This window comes from Panthera leo, chromosome C1, assembly GCF_018350215.1.
Source record: "Panthera leo isolate Ple1 chromosome C1, P.leo_Ple1_pat1.1, whole genome shotgun sequence".
Lineage (NCBI taxonomy): Eukaryota > Metazoa > Chordata > Mammalia > Carnivora > Felidae > Panthera > Panthera leo.
Genome location: NC_056686.1, coordinates 36,791,881 through 36,813,207, shown reverse-complemented (window position 1 = coordinate 36,813,207; position 21,327 = coordinate 36,791,881). Strand labels below are relative to the sequence as shown.

The window sequence follows — 21,327 nt, the reverse complement described above, 5'->3', positions numbered from 1 at the left end:
ACTTGTGATTCTCTCTCTCTCTCCCTCTCTCTCTGCCCCTTCCCTGCTCACTTGTGTGTGCACGCACATGCACACACACATACGTGTACTCTCTCAAAAATAAACATTAAAAAAAAATACTAATCTAAAGTGGTACATAGAACAACTTGGGGGAAAAAAAAGAAAAAGAACAAATTGGAGTGGGAGAGGCTAACACCAGGAAGGATATGCAGTAATCCAGGTGTAGACTTGAGATAACATACAGTAGAAAACTGGGATTCTGCATTGTGTTTTAGAATGAGAGATTTTTATTTAATTTGGAGAATAACTTTTTTTGCCTTAGGTGTTTTAAATTTTAAGAGAATCCGCTCAGTTTTTTAATAACTGAGTGAGTTCATTAGAACAAAAGCAATAGGTACTGGGTTAATCATTGCAAGGTTGGGGAGCAAATTCAACTTCCTATGACAAATATAGTTTACAACTTTATGTGAACAAACAGGTCTCTACTACAATATTTTAACAAATATAATTTCCTATAATAAACATTTATAGTGCCAAGATTACAAGTCAGTAGCTCTTGGAAATATTACTATATTATAAACTTTTAATGTGACATGGGAAAGCTCTTTGTCCCCTTTTGTAAACAGAGTTAGAAATTCAACTTTATGATGACAAGATAAAATGTAAGTAAAATGTAATTTAATTTTTTTTAATGTTTATTTATTTTTTGAGACAGAGACAGCACAAGTGAGGGAGGAACAGAGAGAGAGGGAGACACAGAATCTGAAACAAGCTCCAGGCTCTGAACTGTCAGCACAGAGCCTGACGTGGGACTCGAACTCACAAACCGTGAGATCATGACCTGAGCCAAAGCCGGATGCTTAACCGACTGAGCCACCCAGGCGCCCCTAAAATGTAATTTAAATTATGGCAACTCCTGGGTAAATAATGACTTTCTGTCTTTACTATCTAGGTAGATAGAAAAGGGCTAATGACTCCATTCCCAAAGCCTTTTCTTAACTCTGAGTCATTGGTTCCCTACCACATGAGACCCAACATCCCCTTTTTTAAAAAAAAAGGTTTTTTAATTCTCCATTTTCTATACTGAAATGGTATGTAGACAGTGTAACCCACTGGTGCACATAATTTCAGGGGGAAAAAATCAATATAATGCCCTAGCTGTAATATAAAGGAAAGAACTTTTTAATAAAATACTTATTTAGTAGATGATATGAATGATATTTTTCTATAATGAGTGAATGATACAAATGAAATTTTTATAAGTGAAATTTAGTATCTAAGTTCTTGAGCACAACTATGCTGTGAAACCTAATGCAGTCATCAGAGGTTTTCGCCTCCATGTGAAATCCCCATGAAGACGTAAGCAGCAAATATTGACTGGTATAGGGGTGTTACATTATTACTTTAAAAAAACTCCCAAATCATAAGCGATGTTGTTTTCAGTGATCCTCATGAGATTCCATGATGTACAACCTTCTTTTAAGTTATATAATAATTGCATTTCTGAAAATTTCAGTGTTTGTTAAAGCTGTGTTAAAAAGAGAGAGAGAGAGTGAGAGTGAGAGAGAGAGAGAGAGAGAGAGAAAGAAAGAAAGAAAGAAAGAAAGAAAGAAAGAAAGAAAGAAAGAAAGAAAAAAAGAAAGAGAATTAGATTCTAGATGCAAGTAATTGTAAAAAGGTTTTTCACTTACAAAGATATTTGGCTAGACCCTGAAAAGTTGTGCAGGATGAGGGAAAATTCATTATGTGGAACTCATCAGCAAGATCACAGCGCCTGGCACCCCTTCCCGTCCCATAAATACAAATGTCTTCGTCCAGTCAACTATTGTAATAATAGAAAAGTTGTCCACACAGATTTCCAAAGCATCTGTAGGGGAGTATTAATGTACCCATTTCAATGTTTTATTAAGTGCTCTTGACACTTTGGGCACATACTTTCAACTATAATTTTAATTACCTTATTTTATTATTTCCAAAGCCTACTTTTTTTAATTTTTACATTTTAACATTTCCAAAATTGTCTTAAAATTGATGTGATCTGAAAGTATGCTATGTTATTTAGTTAGCGTCATTTTCTGATGCATCAAATAATGGTGCTTCTTAAGAGGTGTCTTAGGGTTAGATAAAACACACTAAGCTTATACTTAGAGCTTAAATTTGTTATTTCTATAAGTGCAAATGGAAATAAAGAATGGATTGGAGGGACATTGTGGGAGAAGAATACATCAGGCTTAGTGAGTAAGAGGAGAAGGCAGCTGTGCAGGTGGAGGGCTTCATTTGTTTTGTTTTCACAACGCATCTGAAGGTGAGTGGTATGAAAATGAAATCTATTCTCTCTTTTCTGGAAAGTTTACATATGAAGGACAGACTGCATTAGGATGCTGCCACAGGATAGGGGTATGACCAAAAAGACCAGGGTGTATCCAATAGATTTTTCTACACCAGACTTTTGTCTAATTTATGGGTACCAGTCTGTGGGCATCATTTATGAAAGGTTTGAATTTGTGAAGGCACAGAATAAGAAAAGACAGGGTTTTGTGCAGAAAGTGCTTTTTAGCCTCAGAATCCCAGGTATAGATTATACTCCTTCTTCTGAAAGGCGTGGACTTGAACTAAGAAATTCAGAGGAAGACTCAGAAGAAACCATCCATGCTATCAGAAATCTCAAAATAGGATTTCCTGGATGTGGCCTTTCTCAGAAATAGTGGGCAGGAGAAGAAATAATCACTAATTTGATGGAGGGAATATTAAGAGTATGTGCTGGAGGGATGTCTGAGTGGCTCAGTCGGTTAAGCGTCTGACTTCTGCTCGGGTCATGATCTCACAGTTCATGGTTCAAGCCCTGCGTCAGGCTCTGTGCTGACAGCTCAAAGCCTGGAGCCTGCTTCAGATTCTGTGTCTCCCCCTCTCTGCCCCTCCCCTACTCGTGTTCTCTCTCTCTCAAAAATAAGATTAAAAAAAAAATTAAAAAGAGTGTGTGCTGGAAAACACTCTAGTCTGATGAGGATGGTTGCCATCAGAAGTGCTGTCACAGATAAGAAGTAGCCTTGGAAAATACATTTTTTCATTTCTTGCCTTCTTTGTGGCTCACTATGGAGCAGATCAGAGAGCAGAGCACAGGAAACCCAAGCAGCTCTCATTCTGGGAAGGAGTCCCTCATGTCCATAGTGGCAGGTATGGAATGGACTGTCAGTACCATTAGATGGTAGTTACTAACAAAGAATCTTTTTTCATCTCTGTATCTCAAAAGCTTAGTCATAGAAAAGTTATATCACAAACAATAACTCTTCGGACAGTGTGTACAGTTACTATATAGAATAGAGAAAAGTGAGTTCTGTAGTGTCAAATTACTAAAATGAGATATTGGGCCCTTCACCTAGCTTTGTGGTCTTTTTCTTATGAGTAAAGCACAGATAAATATCCTGTCTCAACATGTATTTCAGACAGACCCCTTGGGGAAACAGCCTGTGAGCAGAGGATTCACTAAGGACAAGGTAGGTTTCTAGTTAAAGATCCAAGTCTGGAGTCATGTGGAACATCTATAACAAGAGGCTGCAAATTTGAACATATTTACCATGGTTCAGCAATTTGGCGATTTTTTTTTTTTTTCCAACTGTGGAGATGAGAAATGTTTCTAAAAATGTTTATGTCCTTGATATAACCTCTAGCATAGTCTGGGTCCCGGGGGTGCTATAGGAAATATGAAGTAAATACAGTAATATAGAAATAAAGATACCCTTTCTTTCTATAGGAAGTATTTTTTTGAAAGATCAAAGCATGTTTACGCTCATTTAATTTGCAAATAAGGAGCCACCTCTGGTAGAATAGCAGTTAAGGTAACAACCAGATTTTCTTCTCTTACCAGCTACAAGGTGCTGTAGTGCTCATTAGTGAGGATGAAGCATTCACAAAGTACTTATAGATACTCTCCAGGAATAGTACTGTGAAAATCTGCCTGGGCTTAGAGGTTCACTTCTCTGGGCATGCAGATTTTCTTATACATGTTTTCTACTTACCGAAGATCTGCTCCACTGTCCTGATATGTTGCATCTGACAAGGCTTATAGATAGAGCTAAGCTATTTTATTTTTTAAATTGTGGATGTTAATTGCCTTTTATTTTGTCATCCAGACTCTCAGTTCAATCTTTAACATTGAGATGGTGAAAGACAAAACTGCAGAAGAAATAAGACAGGTAATGAATGAAAATGGATTGGCATACTTTATGAAAATGTGTGCTCTGTAAACCAAATCTGGAAGTAGAAAGCAGCATACATTTCTTGATACCTTTTTCTAGCCAAAATGAAAGGTGGTCATAGAAAGGAAAAGTGATGAATTACATGAAAAAGAATGGCATAAGAAAGCTTGTCCTTATTGGTTTTACTCCTATATGTCTAACCAACTCACGTTTCACCTTTCTGTTTCATTCCTGTTGCCCACATCTTATTTAAAGTCATCCATACTGGGGTGCCTGAGTGGCTTAGTCAGTTAAGCATCCAACTCTTGATTTCTGCTCAGGTCATGATCTCATGATCTCACCAGGCTCTGCACTGGTGTGGAGCCTGCTTAAGATTCTCTCTCTTCCTCTCTCTGCCCCTCCCCTGCTCATGTGCACTCCCTTCTCTCTCCCTCAAAAAATAAAATAATCAGTACCGTTTCCTGGCTTGCTGTACTACCTGTCTGAATAGGTTTCCCTGCTCTTTTTTCTCGCTGCTTTTCCACCTCTCATAACCTTACCAGTTTCATTATGGAGAAGCATAGTATATTGGTTAAGAACACAGACTCTAGGCCAAGCTGCCAGTTTTAAGTCCTGGCTCTGCCACTCTCTACATGAATGACTTTGATAAGTTAGTTGATCTCTCTGGGTCTTAGTTTCCCTATCTGTAAAGTGAAGATAATAATAGTACTTATCTCTTAGAGGTATTTGAGGAATTAAATGAGTTAATATTTATAAAGCATATAGAACAGTGCCTGGCACAGAGTGAGTGCTACATTTGTATTTTTAAGTAAATGAATAAAAATAAGTATTTTGTTAGTAACCCGCTTGCAAATGTTCGGTGACTTCCCATATTCATTTGCTTAGCATTCAGAGTCCTCTGTTATAGGCTCTCCTTCAGGAAACTTTCTGGGCACTTCAAAGCACTTACCATCTATCCTGCCTGTTTGGTCATTCCACATGCCTTGATTTGCATTGCTATTTACATTTTCATGTCTGTGATTCTTTTCTCTCTAATTAGACTATAGTCGATCTATTGGTATTCTTTGTAATTCCATTAATTATTTTAGGTATATTGAGAAAATCAAAATCATAATAAAAGCAGTAGACTGTGTGTCAGGTCCTGTACTTAATGCTTCATATGCACTATTTCAGTAAATTCTCATAACTGCCTTGTAAAGTAGGTGCTATTACTTCCAATTTACAACTGAGGAAACTGTAAGATTAAGTAACTTAGTCAGTGGTAGAGCTGGGACTCAGACCCCTGTCTGTTTGACTCTGCTTCATATTCCCTTTCCGGAAGTTGTGCCAGTTGCCACAAGTTTTCTTCGGGTGCTGTATCATTTGTTTCAGCAGAAGCATTTATTGAATACCTATTAAATGTCAGACTGTATGTCAGACCCATAAATTAAATGAGAGAATCCCTTACTCTCAAGGAGTTTTAACCTAGTAGAAGGACAGACACAAAAACAGATAAGAACAGCACAGGTTCTAACTTCTGTTAATAGAGGCTTATGCAAAGTCTGTAGGAGACCTCAAACTGTCTTTGGGAAGAAGTGCCAATAGAAAGTGGACACCAAGCATGTCCTTTAGGAGAGAGAAAAGCCAGGCCCAAGCAGCTTGATCATGTGATGAATATCATTCAGACTTAAAATTTTAGACATAAGTTTGTTTGTTAAAAGCATTTTGAGTAACCAAGATCAATTGTGTTAGTAAACATCTGTCCATCCTATAAATTTCAGTGTTGGTTCATGACCTATCTACTAATATAGATTAAATAAAAATAGCTGGATGTGCTGTCCTTAATATGAAAAGACAGTGTCTGACATGCAAAAAAAAAAAAAAAAAGGCAAAGCAGCTTTAGGCTGCATTGACAGAGTGATTTGCCCAGGTCCTAGGAGGTAATAGTCCTCTATACTCTGTGTTGGTTAGATCATACTTTGATTAGTGTCTTCAGTTAGGGCTCACCCATCTTTTTTTTTTTTTTTTAATTTTTTTTTTTATTAACTTGTTTTTTATTTTTTTAAATTTACATCCAAATTAGTTAGCATATACTGCAACAATGATTTCAGGAGTAGATTCCTTAGTGCCCCTTACCTATTTAGCCCATCCCCCCTCCTACAACCCCTCCAGTAACCCTCAGTTTGTTCTCCATATTTATGAGTCTTCTCTGTTTTTTCCCCCTCCCTGTTTTTATATTATTTTTGTTTCCCTTCCCTTATGTTCATCTTATGTTCCCTTATGTTCATCCCTTATGTTTTGTCTCTTAAAGTCCTCATATGAGTGAAGTCATATGATTTTTGTCTTTCTCTGACTAATTTCACTTAGCATGATACCCTCCAGTTCCCTCCATGTAGTTGCAAATGGCAAGATTTCATTCTTTTTGACTGTAGGTCTCACCCATCTTAATGAAAATGTTGACAAAGCAGAGAATCTCTAAAGGAAGGTGGCCTGTTCTTCAAAAGCTCTCTCAGGTGTCACCTTGGCTGCGATGCCTTCCCCAACTTCTGTGCCTTTGCTGATGCTGTCAATCTCTGCTTAGAATATGTCTCTTCTATGGTGTTTGTCTTCCCAGCCTCCTTGTTCACCCGGCTAACCCCTGTTCATTCTTCAGGATACAGCAAAAGTATCCCTTCCTCTGGCACTCATTCCCTAACTTGGGTTAAGTGCCTCTTTGTTGCCCTCAGAGCACTTGTCTCTGGTTTGCATTATAATTCCGTTGTGCTAAGCACAAACCTACTTTATTTCAGCTAGTCTTCACAACAATCCTGTTAGGTTGGTTTTATTGCTATTTTACTGATGATTATGTTGATGTTATATAGTGATTTCTAATAATTTGCCCAAAGTAGCATGGCCAGCAAATGATTGGAGCTGGGATTTGCATCCAGGTCTGCCTGACTCCAGACACTGAGTTCTGAATGACTGATGTCCTGGCTGTCTGACAAGGCCCACAGTTGGCTGGGGAATAAGAGTTTGGGGAAGGGAAAAAGAAGATAAAAGAGCATGTCTGTTACATACAGGCACATCACATCTTGAGAGAAATGATTAACAAGATCATGGAATCCATTTGTCCATTCCTGGCAGGAATTTGTTACAGAGTTACAGTTTAATCATCTAGAAGAGTAGATGGTATTAAATCTTTTTTGTAATCATGTACTAGTAATAAAAGCATCACGTTGGGTTTTCTTCCCTGTTGTCAAATAGCATATTACTCTGAGCAATGAAAGCTGTCACCATTTCTTGGCGCAGGTTGAAAAGATTACCCACATGTCACAGACACCCTCTCTTTTTTGTACAGATTTGGCAGCAGTATTTTGCAGCAAAAGATACAGTCTACGCAGTTATTCCTGTAAGTAGTTTGGAGGGGAAAATGAAAGTGTTATAACATGAAGGTCAGGTCTCTACCCTTAGCAGGCAGTTGCCTTTACTTTCCAATGTTTATTGCCTCTTGAGAACTTACATTTATAGCTCTGAGGGTTTTTATTATGCCCTAAACACCAAAGATTGGAAGCTCCATATGGTATATTTATGGCTCTTGTTTTCCCTCTTTCTGGTTTAGAAATGTCTCTTAGACTCAAGTCTCTGGCAAGGGAGCATGGTATAAGTTCATGTTGCTGAGCAATTTCCAAATGCATTTTACTTCTTTTTGGTGTTTCCCAGCCATGCTGTTGGAATTTCAGGCAGGGCCTCTAGCATAGCTTTTCTTCCCCTTTTGTCTATAAGTGACCTATTACTGAGCTGACTTAGAGCCTCCTCCTAGGTTTTTTCTGGCATTTCCCCTTAGCAAGTGGTGTTTTCTTTATTTTTTCCCTGCTTGAAATTGCTGTCTTGGAGATAGTCACTGGCCACTGCTTGACCATTGAGGTTTGTGTCTGGGAAGGGGTGCTGCTGGCTTCTTCTGGTTCGGTGCCCTTACAATGACTTCTGCCATAAGGAAGTATTTGATGTACTGGATTATCAGCTAGTTCTTCCACTATTCTTCTTTCCTAAAGAGGAAGCCATTTAAGTTAAGTTATATCAAGCACACAAATAGATACTGAATTTACATGTATGAGTTTAAGATTAAGGAGGTAAACTTAGAGATGGAAAAATAAAGCCAGGCCTTTTGGTTGCTCTGAGAGTATTGCTATCATTTTTTCCCCACCTCTTACACATATATACCCTTGCCCTTCATGAGCTCAACAGCCAAAAGGATCTATATTTTTTGTGATATGTTAGATCTCTAATACCGACTCATTGTTTGAACAGGCATTCTTGGCTCTCCCTCAGACAGCCTCAGTGGCATTTGGCAGAGTCTCTTGCAGAGTTTGGAACATTTGAAATACCCACTCTTGACGTGTAGTTCTGACAACGAGCAGCAAAACGTAACATCACATTTTTCTCTCTGTCATAAGAGGGATTTGTAAATAATAGAACTTAAGAGATATTTTTAGTAATATTGAATAGAATTCAATATTGGTGAATTTAAGTGTGGTTGAGGCCTTATGTCTTCTTGTTTTTGAATTTTATTCTTTTCTGACCTGTAGGAAGAGAAGTTTGACTTGATCTGGACCCGAGCTCAGTCCTGTCCAACAGTAAGTTTGTAGTGGTCGTATGAGGATTGCTTATCAATTCTACCAAATAAGGATATTTTCTAGCCAATCTCTTCATACTCCATACTATCTCACATGTTATAGTGTTCTGTTTATTTAAGAAAGATGCTCACATGCTGACTCTACTGATAAGTGAGATTTTCAGCCTTAAGAAATCATGGGACTTACTTGTCCCAATAAGTGTCTCTGGCTTTTTAGCCCTGTGACACAGTGTAGCCCTTTCTGATTTGGATCTCTTTCAGTATAAGCGAATGTGGGAGGCAACACCTGAGACCTTAATAATTTCACCTTCCTTTAATGTTCTATTTTATTGGCAGTTTCTTTTTGATTTTGGCCATGCTATCCTGATTGTATGTGCCTAAGGAATTATGAGATTGTTGCTGGAGTAATGAGCTGCCAGAAGACCTTAGGAAAAGGGAATTGGTGAGGTGGACCAGCTGATTTGGTGTCTGTAATAATTTCTAAGATTCTCAAATAGATTTTCCAAACATTACTGAGAGAAAATAAAAACATCTAAGTAAATGGAGAGATGTATACTATGGTCATGAATTGGATGACTCACTATCATTGTCCTTTCCCCCCAAATTGATCTCTAGAGTAAATATCTGAGTCAAAATCCCAGTAGGCTTTTTTTCTTTAAAGAAATTGACAGAGTGATTTTAAAAATTATCTGGATGTCCAGAGGACCTAGAATAACAAAATGATTTTGAAAAAAAGAACAGTTAGAGGACTTACATTTCATGATTTCAAGAATTAATATAAAGCCACAATAATGAAGACAATGTGTTATTGGCATAAAGATAGACATATAGATCAACAGAACCAAAGAGAGAATCCAGAAATAGACCAACATGTGTGGTCAGTTATTTTTTTTTTTTTTTTTTTTTTTTAATTTTTTTTTTTTTTTTTTCAACGTTTTATTTTATTTTTTTTTTGGGACAGAGAGAGACAGAGCATGAACGGGGGAGGGACAGAGAGAGAGGGAGACACAGAATCGGAAACAGGCTCCAGGCTCTGAGCCATCAGCCCAGAGCCTGACGCGGGGCTCGAACTCACGGACCGTGAGATCGTGACCTGGCTGAAGTCGGACGCTTAACCGACTGCGCCACCCAGGCGCCCCTGTGGTCAGTTATTTTTTAGCAAAGGTGCCAAGATAATTAAATGGGGAAAGGATAATCTCTTCAACAAATGGTACAAAACAGTTTGGCTTTCCATATGCAAAAAAATGAATCTCTACTCTTGCCTCATACTATATCCAAAAATTAACTCAAAATAGGTAATAGATGTAAATGTAACTCCTTAAAAAAGCAATCTTAGGCTGAATGTTAGTGATCTTGATTTTGGCAAAGATTTCTTAAGTATATCACAGAAAGCCCAAACTATAAAAGAAAAAAAAAAATCAGTAAATCAGATTTCATCAAAATTAAAATTTTCTACCTTTATTCTCATGTTTATAGCAGCATTAGTCCCAATAGCTCAAATATGGAAGCAATCCAAGTGTCCACTGATGGATGAATAAACAAAATGTGGTATATACACCCAATAGAAAATTATTTAGCCTTAAAAAGGAAGGAAATTCTGACACATGCTACAACGTGAATGAACCTTGAAGACATTATACTCAGTGAAATAAACCAGTTACAAAAGGACAAATACTGTATGATTCCACTTATAGATCTAGAATAGGTGTAGGTACCTAGAATAGTCAAATTCGTGGACAGAAAGTAGAATGATGGTTGCCAGGGGATGGGGGAAAAGGGGATGAGGAGTTCCCGTTTAATGGGTATAGGGTTTTAGTCTGGAAAAATTAAAAAAAGTGGAGATGGATGGTGGTGATGGTTGTACAACAGTGCGAATGTACTTGATGCCACTAAATTGTAAACTTAAGAATAGTTAAAATGTGGAGCTTCTGGGTGGCTTAGTCAGTTGAGCATCCGACTTCAGCTTAGGTCATGATCTCACAATTCAGGAGTTCAAGCCCACGTCGGGCTCTGTGCTGATAGCTCAGAACATAGAGCCTGCTTCAGATTCTCTGTCTCCCTCTCTCTGCTCCTCCCCCACTCACACTCTCTCTCTCAAAAATAAGTAATAAAATAAGCATTAAAAAAATTAAGAATAATTAAAATGATAACTTTTATGTTACATATACTTTACCACAATAAATAAAAAATAAAACTCTCTACTTTTCAAAAGACATTGTTATGAAATTTGAAAAGACAAGCCACAGACTGGGAGAAAATATTTGCAAGACATGTATCGACAAGTGACTTGTACCTAGGAATATATTAAAAACTCACAACTTAAGAAGACAGGCAACCCAATTAAAAATGGGCAGAAGATTCAAACAATTCACCAGTGGAAGTGGAATGGCAGATAAGCACCTGAAAAGATGCTCAATATTATTATTCATAATGGGAACTTCAAATTAAAACCACAGTGAGATACCACTAAAATGACCAGAATTAAAAAGACTGACTATACCAAGTGTTGGTGAGGATGTGGAATAACTGGAACTCTCATATACTGCTGATATAATTGTGTAAAACAGTAAAAGCACTTTAGAAAACTGACAGATTCTTTAAAAGTTAAACATATACCTGACATACCACCCAGTTATTCTACTCCCTAGATATTTTCCCAAGAATTGAAAGCATATGTTCATATAACACAAATGTTCATAGCAGCTTTATTTGTAATAACCAAATATTAAAAGATACCCAAATCTATCACAGGTACATAAAGAAATTGGCGGTGGGGGTGCTATGTGTATATATACATATACAGTGGGATAATATTCAGCAATAAGAACAAATGAACTATTGAGGCAGCTCAGTTGGTTAAGTATCTGACCTCAGCTCAAGTCATTTTCTCACAGTTCATGCATTTGAGCCCTGCATCTAGCTGTGTGCTGACAGCTTAGAACCTAGAGCCTATTTCAGATTCTGTGTCTCCCTCTCTCTCTCTGCCCCTCCCCCACTCACTCATGCTCGCTCTCTCTCTCTCTCTCTCTTTCAAAAATAAATAAACATTAAAAAAAAGAAGGAATGAACTATTGATACATGCAAAAACATGGATAGATCACAGAACAATTACACAGAATGAAAGAAATCATACAAAAGAAGTATAGGTTATTTGGTTCCATTTTTACAAAATTCTAGAAAGTGTACCCTGACCAGGAGTGACAGAAATCAAATCAGTTGCCTGTTAGCTAGGCACTGAGTTTATGTCATCTAATAAAAATAAAATAGAGCCTGAGTGGTTGGTCATAAGGGGACAGTTCGTGACTAACATGCATTGGACTGTTTCTACTTTGTTTTGTTCTGGCACCATTCTCTTTACCACTCATCCCCAATTCTAAACATCGTAAACCTAAAACTAATCATTTCTTTGTGTTTAGAACCATGCTCCAGTATCAGCCTCAAATGATAGAATAGAAAGCAATTGTAATAATTGGAACAAAAGTTAATTCAGCATTAGAAAGTTTACAAATTGAAAAACTCATATTATCAGTAGAAGAACAGATAAATTGTGATAAACTTCTAGAGTAGAATTTCATACAACAGTGAAAATTAATGAGTTAGAGTTTTATTTATCAACATAGACAAATCTCAGAAGTATAGTGTGAAGTGAAAAAAGCAAGTTGCCAAGTGTACGTATAGTTTGGTAAGATTTAAATTTTTAAACATGCAACAGGTTTTTAAACATGTAATATTTCTTGTTTATGGATATGTGCATGCACTTTAAAGTATAAAAACCTCAAAGAGAATGACAGACACCAAATGCAGGATAAATGTTACTCTGGAATGGGATTAGAATGGGTGACAGAGAAAGAAACCTTCAATTGGATCTCTAATGCTTTCATTCTTAGGTGGATTGGGAAGCATATGACTATTTGTTAGATTATCATTTATGAATTTCATAATTTAAAAAGTGTTTAAAGACCAAACAGTGAAGAAATGGAGCAAATGATATAAGTGGTTGGACGTAGAACAAATGATTTTATTTATTCATCTATATCCTTGTGTATTTATTTCCCATAGTTTCTATGTGCACTACCAAGAAGGGAAGGTTATGAGTTCTTTGTAGGACAATGGACAGGTACTGAACTCCACTTCACTGCACTTATAAATATTCAGGTAGGTGGCCTGTACTCATCCCCTAGAAGAAGGAGTCTTCCTTTGTGGGACTATGAGCCCTTGCTGAGGTTTGAGGACACAGTATCTACTAACTCCCAGCAGTATTTGCTTTGGTATTGATGAATTGTCATACTTTGTGTATCGGGCTAGCTGTCTAGACCCTAGTCAATACCTAGAAATTGGAAAAGACCCCAAAACATATTTTCTGACTGCATCTGGTCTCTTGTGTCTCTTCCCCAGACCTCTATACCATTTGCTGCATGTGCCTCACTTAACAAACATGGGTGAACTATGATGATTATCTTTTTAACCCTAAGGTAGATTCCATGTCTTGCTTGTGTTTTATTAACCAAGTCAGCACTTTCCAAGATGCTAGATGCATAGTTTCCATTCCATAGGTGTCGTTTTGTTTGCTTCCTTCCATCCTTTCTCTTTCTTTGTTTTGTTCCCAAATATTAAATTAAGAAATTCAATCCAAAGCATTTGAAACTTTTAAAAAAGAAGTCAGTAGTTTAAATCAGATCATAACTAGGATTTATATTATATATTTGGAGACCAAATCTGGCCCCCAAATCCACAAGCTTGTGTTATAATGGCTTTGAACACTGGGGAAAAAGAAGTACAAGATAGAATAAGAGTTTCTTGGGGCACCTGGGTGGCTCAGTCGGTTGAGCGTCCGACTTCGGCTCAGGTCACGATCTCGTCGTTCGTGAGTTCGAGCCCCACGTCGGGCTCTGGGCTGATGGCTCAGAGCCTGGAGCCTGCTTCGGATTCTGTGTCTCCCTCTCTCTCTGCCCCTCCCCCGTTCATGCTCTGTCTCTCTCTGTCCCAAAAATAAATAAACGTTAAAAAAAAAAAATTAAAAAAAAAAAAAAAAGAATAAGAGTTTCTTCTTATCCCATGTGATTATATGCTAAAATTGTATCATGTTTGTTAAAAAAAACAAAACACCTTACTATATGCCAGGTGTTTTATATACATCATGTTTTTTAATCCTCACAAATGTCCCATGAGATAGTTACTGTCATTATTTCTCTAGAGAGAAGAACATGAGCCCATGCTAGGAAGTTAGGAAGCTAATATAGATGAGTGTGGTAATAGGTGCCAGGGCTAGATTTGATTGACTCAAAACTCTGTGAACTGAACCATTATGCCACTGTGTTAGGGATGATGTTCAGACTTGGAGACCTGTGAGACAAGGTCCCTGCCCTTCTGAAGCTCTTAGACAAGTATAAGAAAAAAATCCAGAAACATAATTATGATCAAAATGATCAATATATTTGAAGTATATGGGGGGGAAACTGAGAGGCTGAACCCTAGCAATAGTTAGGTATTGATAGTTAGAAAGACTCTTGCTGAAATTTAGAGATGAAACCCAGAGATCTTTTTTAAATGTATAGTTGTTTCCTCCTGTACTATATGAAGGCTTTAACTTTGAACCCAGCCTCTGTTCCTAGTCTGGACTGAGGTCTGATAACCACTACCCTCTCCACTCTTCATGAAATTATGATGTTCCCATTCTTCTTTTCCCCCCTATCTCCCACTCAGATTATATTTTAAAACTGCACATTACAAATCTGGCCCATGTGCAAACTCTCCAGCTGTTTGCTGCAGCTTAAAAGAGCTCAGTCTTCAGAGCCAGCCAAGGGGAGTAGATTTCAACTGTGAAATGCACTAGTCCATAAAAGTGGCAATTACGCAGGCATATTGCTTTCTTTAGAACTTGATTTGGTAGCTGCTTGTGCCGTTTTGTTTTTAAATATATGGCCATGATGAAGGATTCACTGCCTACTGTAAACATTTTCTGGGAAAAAAGCCAAACCCTTTTCAATTGAAGACACAAATAACACTGTGCAAACTGTCAGTTTCACGGTGCCTTGGCAAGCCTGACCATCCCCCCCACCTACTGGTCCTCTGACTCACTGGCCACCCAAGGGGCTGTTAAGAGCCCAAATTTCCTCCAGACTCTCTATTGCTCTGAAATTGCAGTTTTGTGTGGTGGTACCTTATTGAGCCTTGATAAGTGTTTGTCCTTACAGACCCGAGGGGATGCTGCAGCCAGCCAGTTGGTTTTATATCACTACCCTGAACTTAAGGAGGAAAAGGGCATAGTGCTGATGACAGCAGAAATGGATACCACATTTCTGGTAAGAATTAACTTTCATCTCTTTGGATTTACTTGGTGGCCCTGAAGGTACTATCCTTCTGCCAAAGATCATGAGAGGTAAAATTCCAGAGACCTACATGTACTTGTTTCTTACTTAAAGTTGGTCATAATTTTGTCTCGCAAGAGCTCCTCCAAGTTGAAGTTAGTGCAATCACTAACTCAATCACTTATTCACAATTTTGAAGTCCATAAGCTCTGAAAACAAGGTTTCCTCATAATTCATTTGGTCACAAAACCTTACCTGACTAGAACTTACTTGGTAGCTAAATCTTCATTTAAACTGATGTAAGGCCACTTATAGTCCTTATTAATCCCACTTGATGTAGAATAGTCATACATTTTACTAAGGAAATATTAATGTGTTTGATTATGGGGTGTTGCCTAATGTACCTATCGCCTTTATAGAATACAATAATTCTGACTCCAAAACACATCTGGCCCGAAGGGTTTCAAGTAAGAGAGTGTGGACAAGCAAATGGCTTCTTAAGTATAAGGAAGAGTTCAAAGTCTAGAATAGTTCTCAATCTCTTATCTTCCTGCACACTGTTCATGTGTACTACCTTCATCATACATAGTGATTTCTCTTCCTCCTTTTCCTGTAGAGCATCAACCATATGTCCATAGGTAATGATATCCATTGTGTTTGTTCTTTCTGTATATCCAGGGCCAGGAGCAGTTTTATGGTTCTTGTACAGCTGGTTTGTCTAGTCCTTGCTCATTTCTGTCTCTCTTATTTGGCAGGATTTAAGTTCAGGATGTCCTCAAGACAGTGGACACTTTAGTGCCTCTTCCCCCCCCCCCCCCCCCAAGATTCATTACAGCACCCATTTATTTTTCCTCTCTCTCTTTACCAGCCACTTACAGAGAAGGAAAAAGTGAGGACACTCAGCTGGTATCTCATAGTAGCAGTAAGCCCCAAGTCTGGAACCAGAACTGGAACTCTTCTTCCCTATTATCCCTAAAACTGTTCAGTCCTATTTCTCCCATTCTTCTTTCCACCATCACACTCAACTGGCAGTCACCCAAAATCCTATCCAAGAGAATGGAGTTGCCATTAACTTAGATAAGATTTCAGGAAGAACAGATTTGAGAGGAAGATCTGGAGCTCAATTTTGGATATATTAAATCTGAGATAACTGTTAGATATCCAAGCAGTAGGCAGTAGAACTCCAGTGAGCCTGGAGTTCAGGGGGGAGGTCCAGGCTGGAGATATAAATATGGGAGTTGTCAGCAGGCAGATTATTATTTAAAACCATGAGACTGGGGGCACCTGGATGGCTCAGGCAGTTGCACATCCACCTCTTGATTTCGGCTCAGGTCATGATCTCATGGTCTGTGGGTTTGTGAGATTGAGCTGTGTGTGGAATTGTCTCCTCTCTCACAGTAAATAAGTAAACATTAAAAACAAAAACAAAACCATGAGACTGAATGAAATCACCAAGGAAGTAAATGAAGATAAAAAGAAAAGAGGCCTAAGAACTGAGCCTGGAGACATGAGGAAGCTTCAGCAAAGATTTAAAAGGAATAGTCAGTGAGATGGTAAAATGCCCTGAAAGCTAAGATGTAATGTCTCAAGGAATAGGGAATGCTCAACTGGCCAAGTCTCACTTGCTGGTAGTGCAAATGAGATGAAGACTGAGGATTTACTAGATGTCACAACATGGAAGTCATTAGCGAGCTTTTTAAGGACAGTTTCAGAGGAGTGGTGGGACAAAAGCAACATTGGAGTACATTTAAGAGAGAATGGGAAGAAAAATTACAAAGAGTAAGCATAAACAAGTCTTTTCAAGGATGGTTCTGTGAAGGGAAGGAGAGGATGAGACACCAGCTGGAGTGGGAGATGTGGGGACAACAATGTTTTTGTTTTAAATATGAGAGAAATAACATTATATTTATATGCAGGTGGAAAGATTCAGTAGAGAGGGAAATACTGATAATTCAGGAGAAAGAGGAGAGAATTGTTGAAGTATTTTTAAGTGGGCAAGTCTGGAAATGAGGGATTGATCTTTGCCAGAAATATCATAATAGGAGAGAAGCCAGAATATATACAGACACAAATACAGTTAAGTGGATAAAGGTGTGGGTGGTATCTTGAAGAAGTTCTCTCTAGATTGCTTAGAAAGAAAGGTCATCAGCTGAGAGGGAAGGTGGAAGAATAGGTGTTGGACAATTGAGTGGAAAAGAGAAAGTGAAATGGTTTTCCAGGACAGAGTTGGCAACCACGGCCTGTGGGCCAAATCCAATGCATTATCTGCTTTTAGAAGGGCCGTGAGTTAAAAATGTTTTCTATATCTTTACATGGTTGGAGGGGGAAGGAGCAGAACTAAAGAAGAGTAATATTTCATGGCCTATGAAAAGTGTTTGAAATTCAAATTTCAGTGTCTATAAATAAAGTTTTATTGGAACACAGTTTGAAATTCAAATTTCAGTGTCTATAAATAAAGTTTTATTGGAACACAGCCATACTTATTATTTACATATTATCTATGGCTGCTTTAGGTCCACATCAGAGTTAAGTAGTTGCAACAGAGACTGTAGGGCCAGGAGAACCTCAGATACTAGCCATGTGTCCTTTTACAGAAAGTGTTTGTCAACATGTGGTCTAGGAGAATGGAAGAGAGACTGGCTGTGTGGGTACAGGCACAGAGAGAGGGCTGAGATTTGGATTTATCTGGGGTTATAGTTCAGCCAAGTGGTCTAATGAAGTATAAGAGACCGGGAAGTTAAAGGTGAGTGCAAAAGAATGATTATAATTACTGACTGTGGAATGCAAGCTGGCTAAAGAGGGAAGTGAAAACATAAGGAAGGTTTAGAGACCATAAGAATTGTGAGTTCTGGTGGAGTTAAAAGATTTTTGAAGGTGGGAGTGAGCTTAAAAGATAGGAAAATATAGACCAACTGTGGATGTTTCAAATTGAGATTTGGAGGGGATATGGTTACTGCTAATGACAAGGTTTAAGATTTGACCACAGGAAGGAGGGAGTAACACAGAGACTTTCTTTTCTGGACTTTAGCAAAGCCCAGCATCTAACCATATTGAAAGTGTGGACTCTAGAGGTCACAGGAGGCCCTTCTGCTCTGGCATTTTTACCACCTCACTCTGGTGGTCTCAAACTGCAGCACAGGCCTCATCAAGATTAAAATTTGCTTCCTGGCCTTATAGTATTGGACAGCATGCCAAACAATATACATTTGCCTCATAGAAATCAATGTGACTGTGAGTTTCTTACTCGCAATACAAAACTAGACATGATAGAGTTTATTGTAGAGCCTGTGACTCCGAGATGGGAAATATAGAGATGTAATATGAATATATGATCCCTTGCTGCTCTTTCATGAATTTGCACTTTGGCATAGTACTTCCAAAAACAGTAAGGCAAATGAAGAGAAACATACAGAATTGAGAACTGATAACTTTAATGCCGAAATTTAGTAGAATATTTGAAAACCTTATTTGGTTCCACCTCTGTGTCAATAGATGATTTCATTGGAATGCAGTCAGTGCTAGGGTAGAGTACTGGGATGCTTATGCAGGGGGCGTTTGTTACCTGGCCCAGGAGGAGGAGGGAGATCCTAGATCCCTGGGCTGAATCTCAAAGATGAGCAGGAATTTAGCCAGATAAAAAGGGAGGTGAGGGAGAATGTTCCAGGCAAAGGGAATAGCAAAAGTACATGCTCGGAGGCATAAAATGACTGGAGGTATTACAGTTTGGTATCATATGTGTGTGTGTGTGTATATATATATATATATATATATATATATATATATATGATATTTTTTATACATATATATGATTTTTGATATAACTAATATATTAAAAGGAACATTTGGTGGGTTGTGTGTAGAGGTTTAGCTTTATCCTGAGAACATGAAAGTGTCATTAAAGGTTTTTGAACAGGGAGTGACCCATAAAAAGTTGGACATCAAGGCCATTTACCTTAATTATTTGCTTCCTAAATATATTTTAGTTCTAGCCTAGTCAGTATGATCATTTAGAAGACAGTTGCAATAGTGTTAGCAAGAGATAGGGAAGACCTGAAGTAGAGTAGTAAGGGTGATGGAGAGAGAGGGGCCCTAAAAGTAGATAGTAAAATGGACAGGATTTAGTAAGTTGATAGTATCTATGAAGATTGAAAGAAAGGGAAGAATCAGTCTATTTAATATACCTCCTTATTGAGCAACATAGGAATGAATGTGTTTATCTTCTTGGGTCCTAGAAAGGGAGACTATTGCTTCATATTGAGACCTAAGGCAGGGGGAGGGGGCTTTCCATAACCCTCTGTGAGAGACAAATACACATGTCTCCCATACTAGTGGTTAGAACCCTTTATCCAAACAAAATCTTATTATGTAAAATCTCTGATATAACAGCTGACACAGGTAAAGGGACCTGAGCCACCTCCACAGAGCCCCTAGCACTCTGCAGTGTGGACAGCACTGTTCTAAAATGAACACAGCTAAAACTACCCTTACCTCCACTATTCTGAGCCTTGAATTAAAGTTGATAATTGGAGGTCCCTATAGTTCATAGGACCAGAAAGTAGTGGTATCTGCCTCCAATTATGGCAGTGCACTTGCTTTAGAAATGGTTTACTCTTGAGGCATGTTTGAGTAGAGGAAAGGTAAAATTGATGAAGTAGTTGTCAGTCTTGACCAGTCTTAATTATCTTGCCCCACCAGAAACAGTATCAGGATGAAGTAGAGGGAGTACCAGTCTAGCAGTCCAGAGGACTGGTCCTGGCTCTGCCATTTGCTAGTCATATGACCTTGGACCCATCCCTGAGCCTCATCTTCTTTTACTTCCTGGCCTATTAAATGAAGACTGGGTGATCTCTGAGGCTCCTTCCAGCTCTAAAATTCTATTAATTTGAAATACCCAGAGTTTTGGAAGAAGGCTTTTGATTGAAAATCCAGTCTCAGAGATTAGTCCCTGCCTGTGAGAAATTACCTGAAAGCCCCATGGGAGGGAATGGAGGTAAAGCAGCCTATGGTATTCATAAATCCATTTTCATCATTCTGTAGCTAGACATAGCACACTTTTGGCAGTTAGTTTTAGTGGGAATTTCCCACTATCTTTTGCAGTTGGGTTTTGGCCATATGAACACAGTGATGATGAGTAAGTGCCTCTGACCAGCTAGAACTAGAGGATTGCATAGGAAGCAAAAGTAATAGTTGTTTGAGGTAGTTCTTTTGTAAGGTTTTGAGAGTGTACCTTGTGTCCTGACCCTATCTCTGTTACATAGAGTGAGTGTACCATTTCCCCACCGCTGAGCTTTAGAGAAGGTGGACCCTTCTCTTCCGTGGAGCTTTGCTGGTAGATTTGCATAGCAAATTATTCCAAAATTTAGTGGCTTAAAACAAAAAAATTTATTACCTCACAGTTTTTGTGGGTCAGGAATTCAGGAGCAGTACAATTGGATGGCTCTGGGCATAGAGTCTCTCATGAAGTTGCTGCCAGGATGTTGGCTCAGGCTGTAGTCATCTGAAAAGAAGGTTGATTGGGCTCAACGACCCACTTCCAACCCCATGGCATGGCTGTTGGCAAGAAGCCTCATTTCCTTGCCACATTGGCTTCTTCATAGGGCTACTCCAATGTCCTAATGACTTTGGCAACTGACTTTCCCCAGAGTAATTCAAGAGGGATAGCAAGACACAAGCTGCAGTGTCTTCTGTGACTTAGTAGAAGTCATTCTTCATTTCACCGTGGTCCATTTGGAAGAAGCAAGTCAGTACGTACAGCCTACACTCAAGGAAAGGGAAACTAGGCTCCCTCAAAGAAAAAAGTGTCTTAGAATTTGTGGACAAACTGTAGAACCACACAGCTGACTTTGGCACTAGTTTTCTGACTGAGGTGGTTTCAGGAACAGTGTTTATTCAAGAGTATGTCTGGTTAGTCAAGAACTTAGTACTGACTCACAAACTGGTTCTTGGAGGTGGGTAACTATTGCTCTTTTTCCCTCCCTAGAGATATACCTAACAGTTACTGAGGAACTGAATGAAAAGGAACATTTTTGACATATTTGTTACTTTATTCAGCAAACATTAACCAGATGTGACCATGTGCAGGAATGTAGAGCAAGCACATACTTTGAGGAATTCATACTAGGGAAGACACAAAAAAAGCAAAAGAGGGAAAAAAAAGGACATACAATTTAATATGATACATACTATGGTAGAGGTCAGCATGGTGTAATTTGGATGCACAGACAAGGGGCAC

At 38.4% G+C, this 21,327-nt stretch overlaps 1 protein-coding gene across 2 annotated transcripts in view; it reads left to right on the top strand.

The window, feature by feature from the left end:
- ATPAF1 (ATP synthase mitochondrial F1 complex assembly factor 1) overlaps positions 1–21,327 on the top strand; it is a 28,404-nt gene that overhangs the window by 4,085 nt on the left and 2,992 nt on the right. Inside the window, exons 3-8 of one of the 2 annotated variants that reach the window (XM_042951525.1) lie at positions 3,444–3,494; positions 4,131–4,193; positions 7,513–7,563; positions 8,741–8,788; positions 12,847–12,942; positions 14,982–15,089. In XM_042951525.1, coding sequence (XP_042807459.1) covers positions 3,444–3,494; positions 4,131–4,193; positions 7,513–7,563; positions 8,741–8,788; positions 12,847–12,942; positions 14,982–15,089 — 417 coding nt within the window. The remainder of the gene's footprint in view (positions 1–3,443; positions 3,495–4,130; positions 4,194–7,512; positions 7,564–8,740; positions 8,789–12,846; positions 12,943–14,981; positions 15,090–21,327) is intronic. The other variant, XM_042951526.1, reaches the window with a different exon arrangement.